This window comes from Megalops cyprinoides, chromosome 4 (genome assembly GCF_013368585.1).
Source record: "Megalops cyprinoides isolate fMegCyp1 chromosome 4, fMegCyp1.pri, whole genome shotgun sequence".
NCBI classification, from domain to species: Eukaryota; Metazoa; Chordata; class Actinopteri; order Elopiformes; family Megalopidae; genus Megalops; species Megalops cyprinoides.
The window spans coordinates 21,323,004-21,345,516 of NC_050586.1; the positions used below are offsets into that span (position 1 = coordinate 21,323,004).

At 48.6% G+C, this 22,513-nt stretch overlaps 1 protein-coding gene across 1 annotated transcript in view; it reads left to right on the forward strand.

Annotated features, from left to right (window-relative positions):
- Window positions 1-22,513, forward strand: part of LOC118776639 (tetratricopeptide repeat protein 28-like) — a 150,076-nt gene that overhangs the window by 123,898 nt on the left and 3,665 nt on the right. Inside the window, exons 9-20 of the mRNA XM_036527113.1 lie at window positions 2,565-2,694; window positions 3,463-3,681; window positions 5,197-5,368; window positions 10,400-10,540; window positions 15,833-15,977; window positions 17,474-17,653; window positions 17,928-18,460; window positions 19,062-19,309; window positions 19,575-19,699; window positions 20,217-20,448; window positions 21,075-21,151; window positions 21,982-22,005. Of these exons, the coding sequence (XP_036383006.1) occupies window positions 2,565-2,694; window positions 3,463-3,681; window positions 5,197-5,368; window positions 10,400-10,540; window positions 15,833-15,977; window positions 17,474-17,653; window positions 17,928-18,460; window positions 19,062-19,309; window positions 19,575-19,699; window positions 20,217-20,448; window positions 21,075-21,151; window positions 21,982-22,005 (2,226 nt within the window). The remainder of the gene's footprint in view (window positions 1-2,564; window positions 2,695-3,462; window positions 3,682-5,196; window positions 5,369-10,399; window positions 10,541-15,832; window positions 15,978-17,473; window positions 17,654-17,927; window positions 18,461-19,061; window positions 19,310-19,574; window positions 19,700-20,216; window positions 20,449-21,074; window positions 21,152-21,981; window positions 22,006-22,513) is intronic.

Genomic DNA, 22,513 nt, shown 5'->3' on the forward strand with positions numbered 1-22,513 from the left:
GACACTGTGACCTCTGCCTTACCTCTCTTTCTTTCACCCTGCACTTGTAAGGGTCAAAGAAATAAAGAGAGTAAGAGGAAGTGTGAGGAAGAGAAAGAGGAAGTATGAGAAAGAGAGAAAGACGAAGTGTGAGAAAGAGAAAGGGAGAGTTGGTGCCACGAGGGAGAGGGGGAGAGTGGGTATAATTGGACATAGTCACTTGGGCTCCATTGCCTCTGAGTCTGCACTGTTGTTGTTCATCTCAGATGCACCACAGCCATCAGTAACCATCCCATTGCCATGTGAAAGCACGCAGCCAACCTGGTGTTAGAAAGAGTGCTCATAAACATTCCCTGAATGTTACTGCAGCATGCTCAAAATGTTTCTCAGGAGGCAGTTTTGAATTATAGAACCTCATCACCAATGCTCTAAGAAATGTTACTGTGGGGGGGGGGGGGGGGGGGGGCACACTTGCCTGCAATGAGATGTATCATTGTTGTAATTATCACAGGATTAATCCAAAGGGTTATTAATTATTACTGAATGCAGTCATTAAAAATGAAACCACTTGATCTCCCCTCCTCTCATTTCCCAACATGCTTCACACATTTCTTTCATATCTGCTGTTTCTGAGTTGCATTAATTGTATTAGCATCACAACCCATTAATATCTTCTAATATGTGTGAGCGCATCAAGGGAGATATAAGGGTTCATCTGAATCAGTAAGGGATTCTTTTGTGGGCTGTGTTGGTGTTTGCATTTTCTGCTCCATGTTGCCGCACTGTGATTGCACAGATGGAACACTTCAGATTCGATTCAAGTGGGGTGCCTGAAATTGCCTCTGCCGTGCAAATTTGCAAGAGCGAAGAAGGACTTTGTTATAGCGCCTCTGTAAATCCCATCTCTGAGATCCCCCTTCTTTACAGACTGTTTGGCATTAGAAGCAACAGCCTACATGTGGAGCGACACTCCCCATCTTTTCGAGCCTGGGCTCCCAGTACCCTTTCATGGAGCTGGCCTCTGGCACTTACGGGCTTGCTTTCCTGTTGTAATCTGCTGTGGGCGGCAGGCTTGAGAGATTGGTTTCATTGTACTGCGAGCCAAGGGGTGGGAGAGTGCCCCAGGACAGTGCAGAGCCTGATGAGAACTGGACCCTCGCTGTAGCAATCCACGCCACACGCAGCCTCCGCCGTTGTTGTGAGAAAGTAACACGTTTGGTAAAACTCTGGAGGCCCAGGCTTGTCTGGCCCTGGCTATTCCAAAACTGCAGCGTTCTGTTCATCTCTTATTAAGCTGTCCAGTCTTGTGAACGCCGGCTGCGGACTGGCTGAACCTGTGTGCATGCATGTACACGCAGGTGTGTTGTTGCATTTGTTTAGAGAAGTTAGGGAACATGCCAGACAGGAAGTAATGTGCAATATTAGTTATTATGCAGCAAGGTCCCTGCCCGGCTGGCCCTCAATTAACCGGATTAAAGGCCTGCTAATTAGACACCTGAGCTACGGAGGAAGGAGACAACTTCATCGTGCTTCTGCAGGGGCGGGGCCTCCGCCTTTGTCTTTCTACAAAATGATCATTAAGCACTGAGGATTAAGACCTCTACAGGAGCACTGACACCCTCAGGTCTGTATGGGAGCACTGACACTCACTCAGATGGCTACACTTATAGCCTTCTATAGCAGCACCGGCATTCGCGGTGCTCCGCAGCAGCACACCGACGCTCACAGTCCTCTTATCCTTAGCTGCTGGTGTGAGTCACCCCTTGCTTCCCTGGGGTGCAGCGAGATACAGAGCACGTCTGCAGATTGTAGATTGGAGGCGGACACAGAGCCCTGCACAGCGCTCCCGCATGCTGACGCATTCCACACTTAATTGATTACAGGCTGGCCCGAAAGCGTGCTGACGCAAGCCCTGGCCAGCCCCGGCTTCCCACCCTAGCCTCCTGACAGCTGCAGCCAGAGACTGCAGCCGAGGCACCGGCTCATTACCATGCCGGCGACCTTTCACCCCCATCCTGCTTCGAGCTGCCAATCACAGGGGAGCTATTCAAATGCACCCGTTGAGCTCACTGGACCTGGGGAGGCATGGCCAGTGCATTTAAAGAGCAGCAGAAGGAAAAAGTAAATCAATAAAACTCCCATGAATCAGCAGTCTCAGCCTGGATTGCTCACTTGTTCCACAGCCCCCTCTGCACTGGTTTTTCCCCTGTCATTTCCACAACTGCTTAAAAAACGAAAGAAAATTAAACACCCAAAACCTAGTCCTTGGAGGAAATCTTGGCAAAGAAAATGTCATTTCTGAGTCATCTGCTTACATGAGAGTTTCGTTTTTCAGCTTGGCACAGAACCAATTAAAAGGGTGAAATGCTTCTTGGACTGCTGGTTCCTATTGTTATACTGGCCCTACTGTGAGAACTATGCAGAGGCCCGTCTCTCCTGCAGCAAGGAGGCCTGCTTCCATCTGGTGGTCAAACAGTGGTACTGCCTTTGCTCCTGGTTCATAGTGGCAGCTGGAATGACTGAGGAGGCTCTTCATTGCTTAGTGAGACCGAGCCTGAATGATGGTGCATCTGTTTTTCCCACAGCTGTATCGTGCTTCAGCTCTGTTTGAGACAATCCGGCATGAGGCCCAGCACAGCACGGACTACAAGCTCTCTCTGTTTGACCTGCAAACGTCATCGTACCAGGCGCTGCAGAGAGTCCTTGTCAGCCTAGGTACACCCTCTCCTCTCTTCCTCTCCTGCCCGCTCTTGTGGTGTCTGTCCCTCCTTTCCTCATTTCAGCTTGACCTTCTCTTATTCCCCTGGCTTTGCAGTGGTAACAAGCAGCCAAACATCTTCAGTGAACTATAATACATTAAAGAGTAAGGACACTCAGACCCATGGTATATCATGAATATTGGCACAGCTAGGGGGTCTTGTCCGCTTCATGGCACAGCACGAAGTGGAGTGCCAGCAACCCCCTAACAGTGCCAATATTAATGAAATACCATAGGTCTGGGTGCCATAACACTTCCATAAATCAGATCCATAGTTGGCCACCTTGTGTTATGTTAATATTACAGAGTTCAAATTCTGGCTTGCTACAAGAACTCCTTACATTGTTGTGAACATTAGTCTGCACATGTCTGTTCACAGGACAATTACAGATAAGTAATATGATAAGAGATAAGTGCCCTTTAAGTCCATATCTGTTTTCTGTCTCTGTTAGAAGACAAATAGACCAATTGGAACACAGGTCAGAACTCACCATTATATAATGTAGTTCCTGCTTAAGTACATAAATACTCTTCATAAATATTTTCATAGCCTTTTTGCCTGTACTTGCATTTAAATGGGTTTAGTTGGCTTTGTAGGAATGACTTAATAAATCCTCTTGAAAAAAAGATCTTTGGCAAAGGAGAATACTCAAGAATAAAGAAAGCACAATTAATCAAAGGCATGTTGTCCCTCTCTGTGCCGTCGTGTGGCCCCTCCGGTTCAGGTCACCATGATGAAGCCCTGGCTGTGGCCGAGCGAGGGCGGACGCGGGCCTTTGCGGACCTGCTGGTGGAGCGACAGACGGGCCAGCAGGACTCGGACCCATACACCCCGGTCACGGTGGACCACATTCTGGACTCGGTCAACAGCCAGCGGGCCCTGGTGCTCTACTTCTCGCTGGCCGCAGGCTACCTGTACAGCTGGCTGCTGGCGCCCGGAGCAGGTGAGCACAGGGGCAGGTGCCCCTGCGGTGCTCTGCGGGGTTACATTTGGCAACGTGAAGAGCTGTGGTCGCACACAGCATTATCAGACAATGCTTTTAGCAAACCCCCTGAACAGTGTGCATTGGTTGCTTGCTGTGTTTGTGTGTGTGTATGTGTGTGTCTTTTTGTCTCTGGGTATATGGTAGCTAAGCTGGGCCTGGCGCTGGGTCTGTCTGGCACCTCTGTTGCACCAGACTGTGGCCTGGGGAATACGAAGGCTCTCTTTCTTTCTCTCTCGCACACACATTCCACACAAGTGGAAACACACAGGGTCAGACACATTCTCTGTACTCTCAGAGAAATGTGCGTTAAGATGTGTGCACAGGAAAATAGTATGCAAATACACAGAGATTGGAGGCTATTGGCTATTCTTCTAATGAATTTGGAGCCCCTCCCTCCATTTCCCCCTGCAGCACACATGCACTGGCTGCCATTCAGAGGAGCGGGTAAGAGCTGCAAATTAACACAGCGCGCCAGTGCCACCTGCTTCTCTGCTGCCGGCGCTAACCAAGCACCCCCCCCATCCCCCACCCCCTGCCAAACCTCGCCCCGTGACTCCCCGGGCTTCTGTCACTGTGCTGTGCCAACCGACCGTGATGGAAACATCGCCCCCTACACACCCAGACGCACGAATACAGCCACACAGACACGCTCACACCTGCGCACACACACCTGCAAATGTGTGCGCCGCACACCTTTCGCAGAGGGCCGAGCATGCCCTCTATGACAGTGACCCCCCCCAACACTACCATTTTCTCTGAAGAGTATCTCCTGTGGAAGCAAGGAGAAAAAAAGTCGGCCTCAAGGCTTTCCCTGAATGCCACATTCGGCTGAGGCAGGGGGATCGGTGGCATTCTCCATCTTTTAGGCTTTAAACGAAACCTTTGACCAACCCACTCCATCAAAGTTGCTGACCCAGATCAAAGAGCAGCTCTCTTTCCAGCATTGTCGGTCCCCTAATTAGCAGGTTGATGAATAATGAAGAGCCAGTGGGTCAGAGTCTGTGTTTAATTCCAGATCTGAGCTAAGCCGGGTAGCTGGGCTAAAGCCACTAGCAGCCCACTGTCCTTCATATTCTGGCATGTGGCAGAGCAGGAGGGGAAAACCAGAGTGCTGTTTGCATGTTTGTTCTCAAACAGTGCTGGGAAGGGAAGGGTCCTCAGCTAATATTTGCCGGAGTGGGCAGCGTTAAGTGTATAAGTAATAAAGGATTCATTTGTCATCCAAGCCTAGTATCCTCTAGACAGTGAACAAGGCTGGAAGCAACAGCAGGGATAGACCTCCCTCCATATCCTTCCCCACACACACAGGCATTCTACAGATGGCACCAGCAGTGCATGCATGTCTGCCATGGTTCCTAGCAGGGTTTTAAAGGGAGGCAGATCACCTACACAGAGGTACCTGGTCTGTATCACACTTGGTTAGGGAGTTCTGTGACTGAATATCTTTTCCATTCCCCTCCCTCCTTCCTGTAGGGATCCTCAAGTTCCATGAGGTGTACCTGGGTGAGGGCGTGTCAGAGGGCGGGGCTGAGTTCCAGGAGGGAGGCAGTGGGAGCTTACCTGGAGGAGGTGGGAGCGGCTCTTCGCTGGAGCAGCACATTGCCAGTGCCCGGGAGGCCCTGGGTGTGGACTCCTACTACAGCAGGTGAGGCACACCCCAAACATGCCCTTCCTCACCTGTCTCTGCCCTGTCTTTCACGTGGTGCCTGGCCACAGAACCCTCACTGCTACTACAGCAGGTAAGACGCATCTTATTCACACCCCTTCCCACCCCATCTCTGTCTTCTCCTTCACCCCATGTTAAGCCTGAGAATGCCTCAGCACCTCAAGCTACAGGGGGAAGACTATAGAAAAAGCCCTCCGCTGTTTATATAGCACTACATGCTGTTTATTCTGCAGTGTAGCTTAGTGGTTAAGGAGCAGGACTTGTAACTGACAGGTTGCCGGTTCAATTCCCCACTGTACCCTTGGGCAAGGTACTTAACCCCCAATTGCAAAATGTATAAATGGATAAAAAAACTGCAACTGATGTAAGTCGCTCTGGATAAGGGTGTCTGCTAAAAATGCCGTGTAATGTAAAAAAAAAATCGTGTAACGTAATGTAACCTCAGCATTGGTGTGAGACTGTAGCGATGGGTCTGTTTAGCCTGTCATAGTTGGCTCACGATTCGGAGCACTGGCACTGCACCATGTGTGAGTGTGGATTCAGCTCTGCTGCAGAGAACAGGTTGTAAAGTGATGAACATTTAACGAACAGCGGTCCCTGCTGGCCCGGGCTGTGACAGGACTGTTTGCAGCGAGAGCCCCGTCCTGCAGAGTGACCTGGCCAAAACCAGACGGACTGACAGTGTTGGGCGGACGGAACGCTCCAGGACGGGGAGAGAGCAGCTGCTCTGGTGACCATGTGAGCACATGCCCCAGAGTGAAAGTGAGGAAAATGACAGAAAGTGGCAGACTGGGATAGGATGGCCTAGAGTGTCAACACTGCTTTTGCCACGTGACTGAGAACAGCTCTTACTTCTTGAATAAGTTCTGCTTCCAGAGAGTAATACTATAGGTAGGGAGTGCCTTTGTGACATAACAGTGGAATTAGTGGTTTTTGCAGGGGGGTGGTGCTCTAGTGAATACCCCTGTCTCCCCAGAAATTGCGGACGGCCCTGACTGCGGGATTCGTACTGGGTGGCCCTGGCGCTTCCCGTGGATGGAGGATGGAGTTGGAAAAGGGAGCGAGTGGGTGGGGGAAAGAGAGGCAAAGATTGACATTCCCCGGGCGGCAGCCAGAGACAGCGTCTGTGTCCTCTCCTCTGATGCGCCTGATAGCGACTGGGCCCGGGAGCTTACAGGACGCGATAACACTGCTGTCAAAACAACTCCACTCCACTTGTTCCATGAATAATTGAAACGTATTTATAGCTCCCTCCACATGCGCTCTGTGATCGCATTACGGAAGAGGAAGGCTGCAGGAAGGGGGGGGGGGGTGTCACAGACAAAGGCACTGAGTAGCAGAGAGAGGGAGGGATGGAGGGAGTGGGGTAAGGGAGGGGAGGAGGTGAGCATGCATGCTCATCCACTAAACAAAACCTGGCCTGCTGTTGAATGGAAGCTGGAAGTTTGGCGGCTCCATTGCCCTCGTGCACACATTAATCACAGAGGGCACAGTGAGTCCTACCCAAGCCGGCTGGTTTCATCCCTCCCTATTAAAGAATCATTTACCGGATGGTTGGGAGGCTGCGAGCACTCTTTTTCTGCTTGGGTGGGTGCAATATGCTACCACTGAAGCCCCCATCCATTCAACAGAGAGAGCAGCATCCTTCCCCCCTCCACAAGCAGCACTCACTGTACATGCATTGTAAATGTAGCTCTGTACACAGATTAGAGGTGGGCTGCAGCAGTCCTTGAAAGCCTGAGAGTCTGAAAGCCTGTTGGCTATCATTCTGTCCCAGTTTATTAGTTTATTATTTGGATAAGAGGTCACCTCACCTGGTATACCAGGTTTTATTAGTTGCTGATTACAAGGTAGCTGTAAAGCCAACATGACTTCAACCTTGCAGTAATGGAATTGCCCATACTTTACTCACATTGTAAATACAGTGATGACAAGCCACCATCGCCTGAATGATAGCACTGAGGTAACTATGATATGGACGTACCTTCTACACTTCAGCAGTAGTGCTGTTGTAACTATTTAACTACAGCACTGGATATTGACTGTATGCCATAGCTAGGAAGTGTCTAATCTGTGTAAGATATAATTGAAAGTGTTTAGCTTTCTGAGAGCAGGTTTCCTGCCTCAATCCCCCTACCCTACTGGAAAGGTTCCCTCCTCTACAGAGTTTTCTCTCTGTGTAACACATGGACGCATACACAAAGATGCCACAGACTCCCACAGCCTCTCTCATACAAACACATGCACAGATACACAGACATACACAGACACACACAGACACACACACACACACACACACACACACTCAGGGTCTGTACTTTGCCCCTCCTGTGGCTGCTGAAGTTCAGGCCCCCTCATTGTGAATTTAGGGCAGACCAAAAAAAGCTCCTTAGCCCTTGAACCTTTCTTATAGTATCAAACCCCGTGGGGTTCAGGGAAAGGTCTAAGGTTTTACAACGATAAGCAGCAACCGAACACCAGCCACTGCCTCCATCAGCCGGTTCTAACTGTGCCCTCCCACCAAATTTGGTCTAAATTACCCATGGTACCTATCCATTTGCACTCTTTTCCCAGCCAGAGCTCGGCTCAAAGCTTGCACTTGCCCAATTTAGCATGACTGCGTTTGCCACAGCTTTTTGTAACTTACAGACTGAGGAAACAGACCCTCTCTTTCTGAATGTGGCGATAGATTGACCATAATAGACCGAAGCAAGGAGACTGCATATTGAGGCAGAAAGGAGAAGACAGTGCCAACTGTACATTTTTGAACCCCTAGTAGGTTTATAGAAATTTCGAGTCTTTAAGAAATCCTTGTTTTATCGTAGAAGGTCTATACTTTATTAAAGGAATATATTTACAAATCACATGTTGTTTAGAGGAGTGGATGTATGTAGATAGGTAAATAAGAATCAGTGTGCAAAAACAGGCGAACTTCAAATTGCAGTAGCTCAATCAAGGAGGTAATTATAATTAGGTGGGTAAATAATTGGGTACCAAGTTAACCAATCAAAGAGCAGGTCTCAAGGACAAAGTTTTGGCGGCACTCTCCTATTTAAAGGTAAGAAATCAGGTCAGTTTGGTCTTACCCGTATAGGTTGGTGTAATACATACCATGCCGTGATCTAAAGAGACCTCTGTGGACCTCAAGAAGAGGGTCGTAAAATCATACAGGAGAACCCCGGAACTACATCAGGGATCTGCAGGCCCCTTTTGCTTCAGCTGTCAATGTTCGTACCTCAATTATAAGACACAAAATGAATGGAAATGGTATTCATAGGAGGGTACCCAGGAGGATACCCTGGCTCTCCAAAAAGAACATTGCTGCTTGTCTTACGTTTGAAAAAGACCATCTGGATAATCCTGTAGACTTCGGGAAGAATGTTCTCTGAACAGAAAAGTCAAGAATTGATCTTTTTGAGCATAGCCAGAATCACCACGTTTGGCGAAAAGTCAACACTGTCCACCATCAAAATATCCAGCGGCGTCCAACACAAGTCCTGTACAGTCAAACAGTCAAGTCCGACCCCAACAGTCTGACTTCACTCTATGACATCTTACAGCCTTTTGATAACTGGGCATTCCAGATACCAGTACACCCACTGAAATGCATGAGCTCAATCCTGCAGTCACCGTGCTGCGTTTGTGACCGTGAATTTTTGCTGAACTGCGAGCAAAGCTGAGCGTGTACTGTGTGAGATTTAAAATGTGGGCCATAATTTCAATGTGAGCGACCCCGAGGGGATCTGGAGGAGCTAAAAATAAAAGGCAGCCGCTCCACTTGTCAGCCGCGTTCCGAAAGCGGGGTTGGTAATTAGACCCGTTTCTGCCAGGCGGAACCTCAGCCCGCGCTGTTCCTGTGGTGCCGGCGATGTGGGGCTTGCGACGAGGTGAGTTATAATGGTCGCCGCTGCTGGCACCGACTCAGGAAGCCGCAACAGCAGCAGCAGCAGCCGCCCGAGGAGGTGGTTTCATCATTCACCCTTGACTCCTTCCCAGGTCAGCCCAGAGGGCCACGCTCACTGCAGCCTCGATGCTTATTGAGATGCCAGCTGCCCCAGAGCCCAGTGCCTGCCGAAAATCGTTTAGCACCTCAATCGTCGGCTAAAGCCAGCTCCCCATGCTGGTGACCCGAACGCAGGACAGTTGTGACTCAGCAAAATGAAAGGTTCTGCTACTGGCTTGTATTGTCATAGGAGATTTGGGGCATTGACTTTCTATAATTTAATGAGGATAGGTTAGGAGGTGGATGGTGACAGGGTTTCGGTCTTGTCATTTTTCACTCCACTGAGTGAAGGATTTGGAGAATTGGGGCTGGGGTGAAATTCGCTCGGGGAGGATGTATGGAAAGGGGTGAGGAGCTTTTTGGATCAGAGAAGAGGTAGGTAAATAGGATTGGTGCATGGCTCTGATTGGCCTGAGGGGGCTACAGGCAGGAACCAGATTGAACAGGACTGATGAAGAGGGTAGACCATTTGAAAAGCAGCTTCCGCTCCGCCCATGTTGGCCTGCATGTGTGTGTCTTCATATCCCCGAGGCCACAGTCTGGTTTAGTAGAGGTGCCAAACAGACGCACCAGGCCCAGCATATACACGACATTATTCACCATAACTCCAGACTGCACTTTATTCATTTCAGCTGAAACACCCTGTGTGTATGTATGGTATAAGAGGATGTGAATAAACTAACCACTGTGATAGGGCACTGTGAGAATGTGAAAAGGTGTTAAACCATAGTCTGACAGCACTCTAGTTCTCCTGCTCTGTTTCTCTTGCACTGTCTCTCTCTCTCTCTCTCTCTCTCTCACACACACACACACACACACACACACACACACACACACACACACACACACACACACACACACGCTGCCTCTCTCTGCCTCTCTCTGTCTCTCACTCACACACACACGCACACACGCACACACACACACACACACACACACACACACACACACACACTCTGCCTCTATCTCTCTCTCACACACTCTTCCTCTCTGTCTCTCTCTCTCAGGGGCTGTTCCAGTAGCGAGACGGAGAGTGAAGCAGGGGATCTGTTGGATCAGCAGTTTGAGGAGCTCAACAACAAGCTGAACTCGGTGACTGACCCAACAGGATTCCTGCGCATGGTGTCCCGAAACAACCTCTTCAACAGGTGAGGCTCCCTTTCCCTCCTTTGTCTCACCTTTTAAAGACACAGTCACCCCATCAAAACGTCCAACTGTAACTCCACACCTGCCAAATCCTCTTTCCTGGCAACTGTCTAAACACCTTTCAAAACACCTGTCTTTATCCTCACACTTGTCAAAACCTCTGTCCTCTCTCAGCACACCTGTTAACATATCTGTTTCTCAGCTATCAAAACGTCTGCCTTTCTCTTCTCAGCTTTCAAGGCATTTACCTTTCTCACACCTGTCAAAACATATCCATATATCAGATCAAACATGTCTTTTCACCAGTGACCTCAACAGCAGTTTTCCCTTTTCTACTCTGAATGGTTGAGAAAAATACACACACACTCAAATTTCTAGCTGTAAGGTGTTAAGTTCAATAACAGTGACATGTGCTAAAGAAAATAACCACTCACATTGCTGCTGTTATGCTCCAAAAGAAAAACTGATTTATTCAAACCATGTGTCTGGTCAGATTACCATTCACTCTTCTAGGTTGGAAGCCCCTACTAGCCTGCCCTTGTGGGCACACAGCTAAACCTGTGCCAGTTTAAAGAAACTAGTTCCTCCTCTGCAACATGACTCTTTGCATGGCAGCATGAGCTGGGTCCACATGTTAGCCTGTGTGGAGGGCAGGGTTGGAGAGGGTAGGAGGGGTCCTTCCACAACTCAGTTACCTCTTTGACTGGGCTTGGAGTGAAGGGTGGTTGTAATTTCCTCTCTGTCTGCTGGGGCAAAATCGTAGCAGGTGTCGGCGGGGCACTTTGACAGAATTTTGAGCGGGCCCTGGAGTCTCGCCGTCACACCTGCACATTCTGCTTGCTCTGGAAAATCAGCCCGGGGAGAGGAGACGCTCTGGAGGCCATGACCCAGGGACGGCTGTCCTCGCCATCCGAGCATGGCCGGCTCAGCAGAGCCCGAGATTAAAGAAAACGGAGAGCTGTTTGGGAAAAAGACATAATTGGAATATTAGCTTCCCGGAAAGAAGGCGGCTTTCTGGGAGCTCAGCCTCATGCAAATTCCCTGATTAGACTGGCTCTATGAAAAGTGGCTATGGCTCTTTGAAAGCCCTTATCAACAGCCCGCCTTGACAGGAGCTGGGAGAGGGGCCGGGGTGCCTTTCCCCTAACGGCGCCACAGCGAGGCTCTGCTTTGATGAGAGGGTAATTCCAGCTGTAATTGAGTCTTGGCACTCATTAGGGCCTTTTAATACCCCTGCATGGCTGCCATTAATAATCCCCTCATTCTTGTTGGCAAAAGCCCTTGCGCTTGTAAGCCGGTAGTCCGTCTGCAAAGAGATGGAAAGTCTCATTGTTGTGTATACAACTTCTGGCTTTATATTAAGACCAAAATGTGGCTCTCACCTCATTATTTTCCTCTCATACCTCTCCTGCTCCGTTTGCGTTCATGAGGCACTGCAGACTGCCATTCTTAAAACTACAGCACCTTCTAACATAGACAAGGTGCCAAAGTATGTATGGGAGGGTAGTATATAACCTGGGCATTCCTCACATTTTTCTGTGATATGTTAGTCTATGAGAGGTTTTGAGTCCCATTCTGTTTGCCAACTATAACATTCCCATAACCTAACTGTAATGTTGTAGCAACATTAGCGTATTGTTATAGCGTTACGACAGTTGTGAGAATGTTTTGTTTGCCCAAATTGCACATCCTGGAATTCACTTTACAGAGCAGCTGGTGGCAGTAATGTGCCATGTGTTAAAAAATTCCCAGAATGCTCAGTTCTGGCAAAAAGACAAAGAAAGAAGTCTTTTTTCTCTTTTACAACAAGTGTGTTCATACGGTACTAACTGTGGTAATTAAGTATTCCATCTGTTTGAATAATGCCTACATACCATTTGTTTAATTCTGTATTTATGCAAGGAAGAACATGAACATCAAGCCAAGCATTGAAGAAAAATAAAGTACATGATTTGTAGCAGGCTAGCTGAAATATTTAGCTAAGGATATTTATGCACTTTCTATTTCAGTAGTGACCCAGTTTTATTCATATAGCTAATAACTAGCACGTAATTACTGTAGTGTTATAAAAAAAGTTGCAGAAATTGCATCAATATGGAAAACAGCTTGATACTGAAAAGTAGAGTGGAGTTCATTTACATTATTTTAAAATTTTTACAGCAATATTATAAATGAGTCATCTATAGCACACTGAGGCTCAGGGCTCTGGACTTATGATAGGGTTCAGTTGCCGGGCACCAGAATTTCATATGATGCCAAAGACTAGCAAAAAGAGTCCCAAGTGCCAGGTGCAGATAGCTTGGCACTGGCTGGAGCACTCCAGGGTGTTGAGTGGTGCCAAATGGTCATCACTCCTCCACTGTTCCAGAGTTAATTCAGGAGTAAGAGACACAAACGCTGGGGTCACAGGACTTCCTGTCTCATGCCCTGCCTGAATTGATGCGGTTGGCATTCTTCCGCATCGTTCGGTGCTTTGCCTGTCCTATGTGAAAGTCCTTTCAGCCTGCCCTGAAAAGCAAAACACGTTCTTGACCCCACATCTCCCTCAGTCCATTTTGACCTCTCTCTTTCTTTCGTTTTTCTGTCCTTTGGTACCAGCCCTTCCTTTGCCCACTCTCATTTCCCCACACGCTCTCCTCCTGTCAGGCTAACTAACGTCTGTTTGCTTTCCCATGGAGGCCCGTGCCAAAGCCTGGGACTGGATTGTCGGGCCTGGCTGGAAGGCGGCCAGTGTCCTGGGGCTACCAGGGGGCGGCAGCAGTGGGGGGACTGGCTGCTGGAGCAGATGGACGACAGTGTGAAGTGTGCTTTCGGAGCCTGGGCATGTCTGTAAACAAAGCACAGGCCTTTCCACCCCACTGCTTCCATAACCAGAGCATTCAGGCCCCTCCGTGACTCCCCCTCAGGACAGAACAATGTGTGAAATCCTTACACTAGCCTACGCACAGAGATTTGTTTTGCTTCTCTCCAGATATTCCCCAGACACGTTGCAGCATCAAGGTATCTGCAGAGCCACCCCCTAATCACAAGCATAAAGGAAGATCCTTCGTTTTCTTAAGGAGGCATTTTTGTGGCAGCATTAGCCAAGCTGAGTGCCAAAATTCTTTTAATGATGTGTGACATAGTGACATAATTGTCTGATCAAATTTGTTTTCAATTTGCCCAAGTTTTAGTATAAACCTATGAAGTGGCCCAGAGCTATAGCTATTGAAGTGGGAAATACTCAAAAAGGTGGTGTGAGCACCTAGACAAGACACTTAGTACATTAATCAAGGGGTTGGGTCCTTCTAGGGAGATGGAAAAAAAAGCCTTGCATGGTCTGCATAGCCACAGGGAGCAGTATACTGCTAAACAGGGATTCCTGAATATCTCAGCTGTGCATGGATCCAGCTTAGCATTTGTGAAGGCTCAGCACGGCGGACCTTTAAGTCTCACCACCCTTTGATGGCTCAGCTCGAGCGCCCCCATTTCATTTTACAGAGAGGCAGCAGTATGGTGTAGTGGTAAGGAGCAGGACTGGTAACGAAAGGGTTGCATGGCAGGGTTGGAGAGGGTAGGAGGGGTCCTTCCACAACTCAGTTACCCGTTTGACTGGGCTTGGAGTGAAGGGTGGTTGTAATTTCCTCTCTGTCTGCGGGGGCAAAATCACAGCAGGTGTCGGCGGGGCACTTTGACAAAATTTCTAGCGGGCCCTGGTGTCTCGCCATCACACCTGCACATTCTGCTTGCTCTGCAGGGTCCCTCGGTTAATATCCAGTTGTATAAATGGATAAAATTGTGACCTACTGTATGTAAGTCGATCTGGACAAGAGCGTCCTCTAAATGACAATAATGTAATGTAATATGGGGATGGGGGTGAGATGGGACGGATATGGCATTGGGTGCTGTTGTGGGTGTTTGGTGGCACATTCAAGAAGGTGGAGGTGACACAGTCTCTACAGATACCTCATCAAAATGGTAGTCCATTCTAAAGAAAGATAGCTAAAGAGAGCTTGAGAAATCTCCCCCTAGTGCCACAATGCAATGCAGACTTTAAGCACAGATGGCCTCATTTATAGCTCTACGCTGCCATCTAGTGGTTAAGTTATAGCAGAGAGATGACAGAGAGGAGCGAACGTTCGCTGCACCAGCTCCTGTCAGAGAGAGTGTAGTTTGTCAGGTAGAGGGTGTGTATGTCTTTAAGGGTCTGAAGGTTTTATTTTTTCCCTGTTTGTATGTGTATATATTGCAGAGTGTGTTTGTGTGTGTTAGATGCTCCTGGTGTACCGCCTTGACAGCACTCTACACTGCATCTCCTAATGAGTTCCTCTGCTTCCTCTCTCTGCCTTGCTCCAGTGGGCCAAAGATGTCTCACAAGACAGTGGCTGGGTGCAGGCTGCTGCACGTCTGCCTGTCAAAGGAGCAGGACATGCCCCCTAACACAAACACATACACACACACATGCACACACAGACACACACACAATTACCTACCTACACACAACACAGACACACAATTACCTACATACACCTACATACACACAACATACACACACATACAATTAATTACATACATAAAACACACACAAGCACACACACACTTTAACATGCATCTACAACAACAGCATGCCACATCTTTCTGTATCTTAGCGTTCATGATCAAAGGAATGAATGGACAGGGTGTTCATGCATTATGGCTGACACATTCGTGCCATCGGTCCGGTCCGGTCGGGTCTGTATTGGGTCTGAAAAGGCAGTTCCTCAGCACAGACTCAGACCCATCACACGGTCTCTAGCATTCAGCCCTGCTGCAGCTGCAAGCAGACCATTCAGCAGCCTGACAAGCCTAGCCGTCAGCCCTAATGGGGTGAAATAAGCGGACAGCCGGGAGCTGAGACAGGGAAAGGAGCCATTTGATGTAATTAGGTGAATTAGTCACTCAGAACGACGTGGTGGTAGGGCAACCCTTGCCTGCAGGAACTGCCTGCTCTTTATCTACGTTTTAGCAGAGAACCTCTTACCGCAGCGGCACGTGCTCTCTCTCGGTGACGTTCACGTCCGCCTCATGGCAGAGCACCGCCTTGCTGAAATCCTGATAGGCTTTGTGTCTGTCCACCTAGAGCATTTTGTCTGTCATCAGTGTAATTTCTCTGCCACTCTTTCTTTCTGTTTCTCTCAGTGTGATTCGTAACAGTGAATGTGACTCAGGTTGCTGGTGTGGGTGCAGTGTAAATGTGCGTTGCAGTGTAACTGATCCCCTGTGTGTGTGTGTGTGTGTGTGTGTGTGTGTGTGTGCGCGTGTGTTTTATGTCGCAGGAGCTGCCAGAGCATGACCAGCCTGTTTAGCAACACCATGTCCCCAGCAAAAGACAGCGGCTCATCCCTGCCACGCCGGACCAGCGCCCTCAGCAAGCCCCCTCTCCGCGCCCTCTACGACCTGCTCATAGCACCCATGGAGGGGGTAAGCTGTGTCCCACACCGGTCCCCACCTCCGCTTCCCCTTACCATGTCCCGTTGGGGTGCTCTCAAGAGTAGCCTTTATCATGGCGTGAATGCTGTGAGGGACTGAATACTGATTGGAGATCAGTGCATGGCTTTTTCAAGTTTATTTCTTTCCAAGTTCGGTTATAGGATTACCCAGAATGCCTTACCTGCTTTCATGTGTGTACAACCTCTGTGGACATTAGTCTTCCTAACCCACATTAAGGCTCTGTGGGTGTTACCATACTGAAAAAGCACCTAGAGCTGTTCACTGAGACCTTATTTAACATGTACTTCAAAAAATAGGCTGACATTAAACTGCTTTTTGCTGGAAAAAGTCTGTAAGCATTTGAAAATGAATCCCAGAGAATGTATTTTTCTGGAGACACCATGCATACACCAAGTCTGTGCTGATTTGTATGAGACAGACTGATAAATGCTTGGTATGTCTAACCAAACACTTGACCTGGGGTTAATTTCTTCATAGATTTAGCATGAACTTCAACACATTGATTGGCAGGAGCTTAATCTGAGGGCAGTTTTCTCTCCTGTATTACTGTAATTCTTGTTCATTGCACTCTTTCATGTCTTTTCAAAGAGTTACTGGCAAACTGAGGGATTGTGGGATATAGTGAAGCATCCAGGGATCTGTGGAACTCCCTCCGGGAGTGATCTAAAAAAAAAAAACTGCCAAACTGGCAACTTTAATAATACAGTCGTTTGTCAGAGAGTAGCTGTGGGCGATTGATTCTGACTGCAACTGGGACAAAACCTTGATTTAGAGGACACAGTTGTCTACTATTATGGCTGGTTTCATGTCATTGGCGCATCCATTCCGGTCCCTGGGCACAGTCACGAGTGAAAAAACACCTTGCCACAGTGACTCCATTTAAAATGTACTATCCCAGTATGTCCACAAGAGGGAAACCTACAACATGGTCACCATATAGGAAGGAACTGCTTAAAATGCCAGTTGTATGATTATAGCTTGTATAGTATGTTATTGTATTGTATTACTTTTAATATAAATGGTTAATATTGTGTGTGGCCCCAGATATGGGGATGTGGCGCTCCACTCTTAGGATATCTGCGATACATTAAAGGTTAGGCTTAGGCTTAGGGTAAGACTGTGATGAACAGCAGAATCTAACACATCATGTTCTACTCATTTCCCCTTTGTTATTTTGGTACACAAGGGAGAAAGAAATCAATCTTGTCTCTGTCATTTTTGTTTAAGTATGTCTGTTCATGTTTGTGTGTGTTTTGTGTGTTCAGGCAAGAGTGATCTCTCTGTGCCTCTAAGTTTTGAGTTATTTTGCCACTTCTTCTAAATCATATTTTCTTCTCTGAATGTGTGTGTTGTATTCTGTTGTATTGTGAGCCTCACCTCCTGACCTTGCATGTATATGTGAGAGTGCACACATGTGTATGTATACCTGTGTGCACTCACAGTCCTCACTGCCTTTGCCTTCTCAGGGCCTGATGCACTCCAGTGGGCCTGTGGGCAGACACAGGCAGCTGGTGCTGGTCCTGGAGGGGGAGCTGTACCTCATCCCTTTCGCCCTGCTGAAGGGCAGCTCCTCCAACGAGTACCTGTACGAGCGCTTCAGCCTCATCGCCGTGCCCTCCATCGGGGGCCTGGGGGCCAATGCCAAGGTGAGGAAATGCCTGGGAATAACTGGGCCACATCTGCTGCTGATTCTTATGTGTGCCCGCTGAGGTCTACCCTCAGTCCCACAGCACAGTATCATCAATAACACTTGCCCCCATGCCAAAGGCTTTTTCATGTTGCATTATTGTTTGTTTAATGTGTGAAGTATTCCGTGGCAGTTAGTTATGTAACAGTGAATGGAGCCATTGCATCCAGCATGATTGGTGGATTTATTGATTTGTTGACGGATCGGTCGACTGATTGGCTGTCTCTGCTCAGGCGCACCCACGGCGGGCGGGGCCGGCACTGTGCGGGGGTGGCTCCATGGCGGCGGTGGTGGGGAACCCCCGGCTCCCCTCATCGGTGATGGACCGCTGGCTGTGGGGGCCCATGCCCTCGGCCCAGGAGGAGGCGCTCATGGTGTCCGAGCTGCTGGGCTGCCAGCCGCTGGCCGGGCCGGCCGCCACCAAGGAGCGGGTGATGAGCGCCCTCAGCCAGGCCGAGTGCGCCCACTTCGCCACGCACATCTCCTGGAAGCTGGCGGCCCTGGTGCTCACCCCCAACCAGGAGGGGCCGCCCGGGGGGGCAGGGCCCGGGGGCGGCGGAGTGGGAGGAGTAGGGGGAGGCGCGGCCGGCGGAGGCGGAGGGAAGGCCTCCTTTGGGAACAGCTACACCATCCCGGAGAGCCTGCGAGTTCAGGACGATGGCAGCGATGTGGAGAGCATCTGTGACAGCCCGCCCCTGCAGGAGTTCCTGCTCACCGCCGCCGACATCCTGGACCTCCGGCTGCCTGTCAAACTGGTGGTGCTCGGGTCAGTGCACAGGAACCCTATTTGTGTGGATGAGTGTGTGAATGAATTAACAAGTTCTATTTTCTCTAATAAGTAATATTTCCTCTTGTACTTTAAGGTCAAATGCATTTGGGTCCCTCATAGTGTCACTCTAGACACTGAAAAAATGAATTAACTGACCATACTTGGAAGAATGCCTTTTTATCTTTTCACTTGTCAAATAGTGCAATGTACCGTGTATAGTGTTCTGCATATTTTTCAGCTTTCAAATCATCACTAAGAAACCCTCAGATCTGAGCAGACTAATGAGTGGTTCTATCAAAGCAGTATTTAGTTGAATAAGGTAGAAAAACAGTCTTCCTTCATCTCAGTTCCCAGGACCACAATTTGGCCCCTACTTTTAGGCCATTAAGCACAAGTGGTGCCTTGTTGAAAAGAGTTGCAGTGCTTGCATAACTCTTGCTCTTGCAACAACCTCCAGCTAATTACGATCATTAACATTTTATTTGGGCCAGTCCAACTGGGAGCACCCTGGCTAACACTTTACACATTCTCAGAGTGTTTTTGTGGCGTTGCGAGAGCATTCTGTGTTGTGGAGTTTCACTCCTCCCACTCTATGCAGCTCGTACCAGGAGTCCAACAGTAGGGTGACGGCAGACGGTGTGGTGGGCCTGACGAGGGCCTTCCTAGCTGCCGGGGCGCAGTGCGTGCTGGTGTCACTGTGGCCTGTCCCCGTCGCCGCCTCCAAGGTGTTCGTCCACGCCTTCTACTCCGCCCTCCTCAATGGCACCAAGGCCAGCGCTGCGCTCGCAGACGCTATGAAGACCGTGCAGAGCAGCAAGCAGTTCTCCCACCCCTCCAACTGGGCAGGTGAGTCCCTTCCTCCCTCCCCCTCCACCCCACTGGCCCCATTCTACACATCAGGACCAGATTATAGTCCTATTTGCCAAGTTTTACATACACAGTCTCGCTGTGTTATTCTCAGGTTAACCTGCCTCTCTGCACTGTGGATGCCTAAACTACATAAATAATGTACTGTACCCATCGATAGCTCTGATCAGATCTGAAGATCAGAAAAGCTCACTGACTGCACTTGCCTGTCTCTCTCACTCTATGTGTGGGTGTGTCTCTGCAGGCTTCATGCTGATTGGCAGTGATGTGAAGCTGAACAGCCCCTCTTCTCTTATTGGCCAAGCACTGGCGGAGATTCTGCAGTACCCGGATAAGGCTCGTGACGCCCTGAGGGTCCTGCTGCATCTGGTGAGGGCTGCACTTTGGAGAGGGCCTCAGGGCCACTGTATGACTCACTACAGCTTCCGTCAGGTCCGAAGAGCTGCGGTCAAAGGTTTCGCAATGTGAATGACACCCGCCAGAGAAGGGCCTGGTCCTTACTGCTGTGGAGCCATTCTCCGCATTGCATAGCAGAGCATTCTCCACATAGCAGGTGGCAGGCTCTCTGCTTTCTCATGTGAAGTGGAAACAATCCAGGGCTTGTGGGAGCATCTTGGACAGCATTCCTGTTTTCAACTCAACTCAACTCAATTCGCTCTCCTTTTAATCATGATTCACATAAATTAACTCCTGCTTACTTCCCACATGTTTTTTTATACAAACCATGAAACGGATCTACGAGTCCTTACACAATGGAGAATCCAACCTGTGTAACAAATCCCCCCTATTCTAAACTTACTAGAACAGATAAACAGTGATTGTCTTCTAGTATATACTCATCTCCATTCTTCCTCTCCTCTTCTCCCTCCTCCATTGCTGAAATTAGGTGGAGAAGTCCCTGCAGCGGATCCAGAACGGCCAACGGAACTCCATGTACACATCCCAGCAGAGCGTTGAGAACAAGGTGGGGGGCGTCCCAGGCTGGCAGGCGCTCCTGACAGCCGTGGGCTTCCGGCTGGACTCGGCCGGCACCGGGCTCCCCGCCGCGGTCTTCTTCCCCATGGCAGACCCCGGCGACCGGCTGCAGCAGTGCAGCACCACCCTGCAGTCACTGCTTGGTACGGCAGGGGTCTGGGAACTGTAGACAAAGGGGTTCGGGGCCTGAAACTGAGGAGCTTGGGGGATTGAGATTAGGGGGACCAGGGAAAAGGCAGGAGACTTGAATACTGACAGTGAGCAGCTCGAGGACAAATGATGGGAAGACTAGAGATTGCATGTGCAGCTTGAGAGTTGCAAAAAATACTGACCTTCTGCTTCTAAAGTTTAAGAATTGTCTCAAATAGAGAGTAGGAAAATTTAATGCTTTGAAACAAAATACATGGAGTATGTGTTAGGATTTCAGCATTCTCCTGTTTCCGGTTTACATGCAGAGCTTTCAGATTTTCATCATGCTGCATAAAATTAATGAGAAACTGTAGGAAAGGGTGTGCTGTATGTCAAATGTCCATAGATCAAACATTTTATTCTACCAAGGGTGGAAAAAGAGCAGAAATATATTTGATATGGGATTTCCTATAGCATTTTAATTGTCTATCGAAGATAAAGACATAAAGATCAACTTTCTTAACTTGTCATGTGGGTTCCGTAGAGAGGCATTAAGGTTTGTCAGCAGTGAGGGACTTTGCTGTATGGTTCTGTGGTGGCTCTGTGTCTCTGTGTGACGCTGCCCCTCCCCCTGTGCCAGGTCTGCCACCCCCTGCCCTGCAGGCCCTCTGCAAGCTCATCACTGCCTCTGAGACGGGAGAGCAACTCATCAACAGGGTAGGCCTCAGGCCCTCTGCACTCTTACACAGCTGACTGTACACCCACCCTGTCAACACCGTACATGCCCTGCGTTACCGTAACATTACAGGAACATGATAACAGTGTTCCAGTGTAGTACAGGCATTGCTATAATGTTACGTGCTTGATGGATACCTGTCAAGCATGAACTGCCAGGGGACCATAGGGAGATCTGGTTGCCTGTTGTTTGCTGGTATGAGTATTTTCCCTTTCTTTGCAGTATAATCAGGTCAGATCATTGTGTAGCTGTCTGTACGGATGACAGACATAAAAAACTATTCATTTTTTAGAGAAGAACTGTTTGCTAGGTCTGCACTTCCAAGACAAGCAGGCAGTCACTCAACATGAGAATTACGTCCTAGATCTCTACAAGGTGACTGCAGACTCCCATGATGCATTGCTGTCATAAGATTGTGTTCTCTGAGCTAAGAAAGAGAACGTGACCAATGGTACGAACACCCGCCTCATGTTACACCACAACAAGGAAAACAAGGTGAAAGTCCAAGGTAGCTTAAGTGGGATCACCTCCCTGCATTAAAGTGAATGGAGTGTGGTAACATTTGGAGATCAGGTGGGCTAAGAGCAGAACACATCATGATTATATCACCACTTGTACTGGGCTTGAATGAGCTGCCTAGCACTTGGTCAAATCTCTCTCTCTCTGAAGCTTGATCTTTTACACTTGCTTGTGTAATGTGTTGTGTCCCCTCCCACACCCCGTTGCCCCTTTTTTTCTACTGCTTCCTGTGAATACTCTGCGCATGACATTAAATCCTCTCTTTCTCTTCCTCTTAACCTGCAATCTGAAGGCTGTTAAAAATATGGTGGGAATGGTAAGTCCCTTCAGTGCTCAAAAGTCTCCCTCTGCCTCTGTCCCATTAAAATCCAAGTGTCTTCCACCACTTGAACCAATCATGCAAAATGCTGGACCTCATTTATTTCAGAGGACCTTGGTTTAGATGTCTGAAAGCAAAAGGATGTTTATATTAAGTCTTTTTGTGCTTTCTAGGATCGAAATTGTCACATTGCCAGCCCGTAGCATACTGAGCATCTTTGTCTCCCGAAATGTAAAGATTACTAACGATGTAAAGACTACTGCCAAGTTTGCAATTAGTACTTCAAGGTTTTGATGGATTTCCAACCTTGGGTCATTGGAGGACAAGAGATTGTGACTAGAGAGAAAGGGGTGGAAATTCACTAGAACAGTCATTGAATAATAGAGAAATTCCTTCTTTTTTAATGACGTAAGGTTCACAATGGATGTTCAGTTCCAGTGGGATAATACCCCAAGACGGTGAAGTGTTCTACTGTTTTTGTGCGTAATCTGTCAGAGGAATTTCC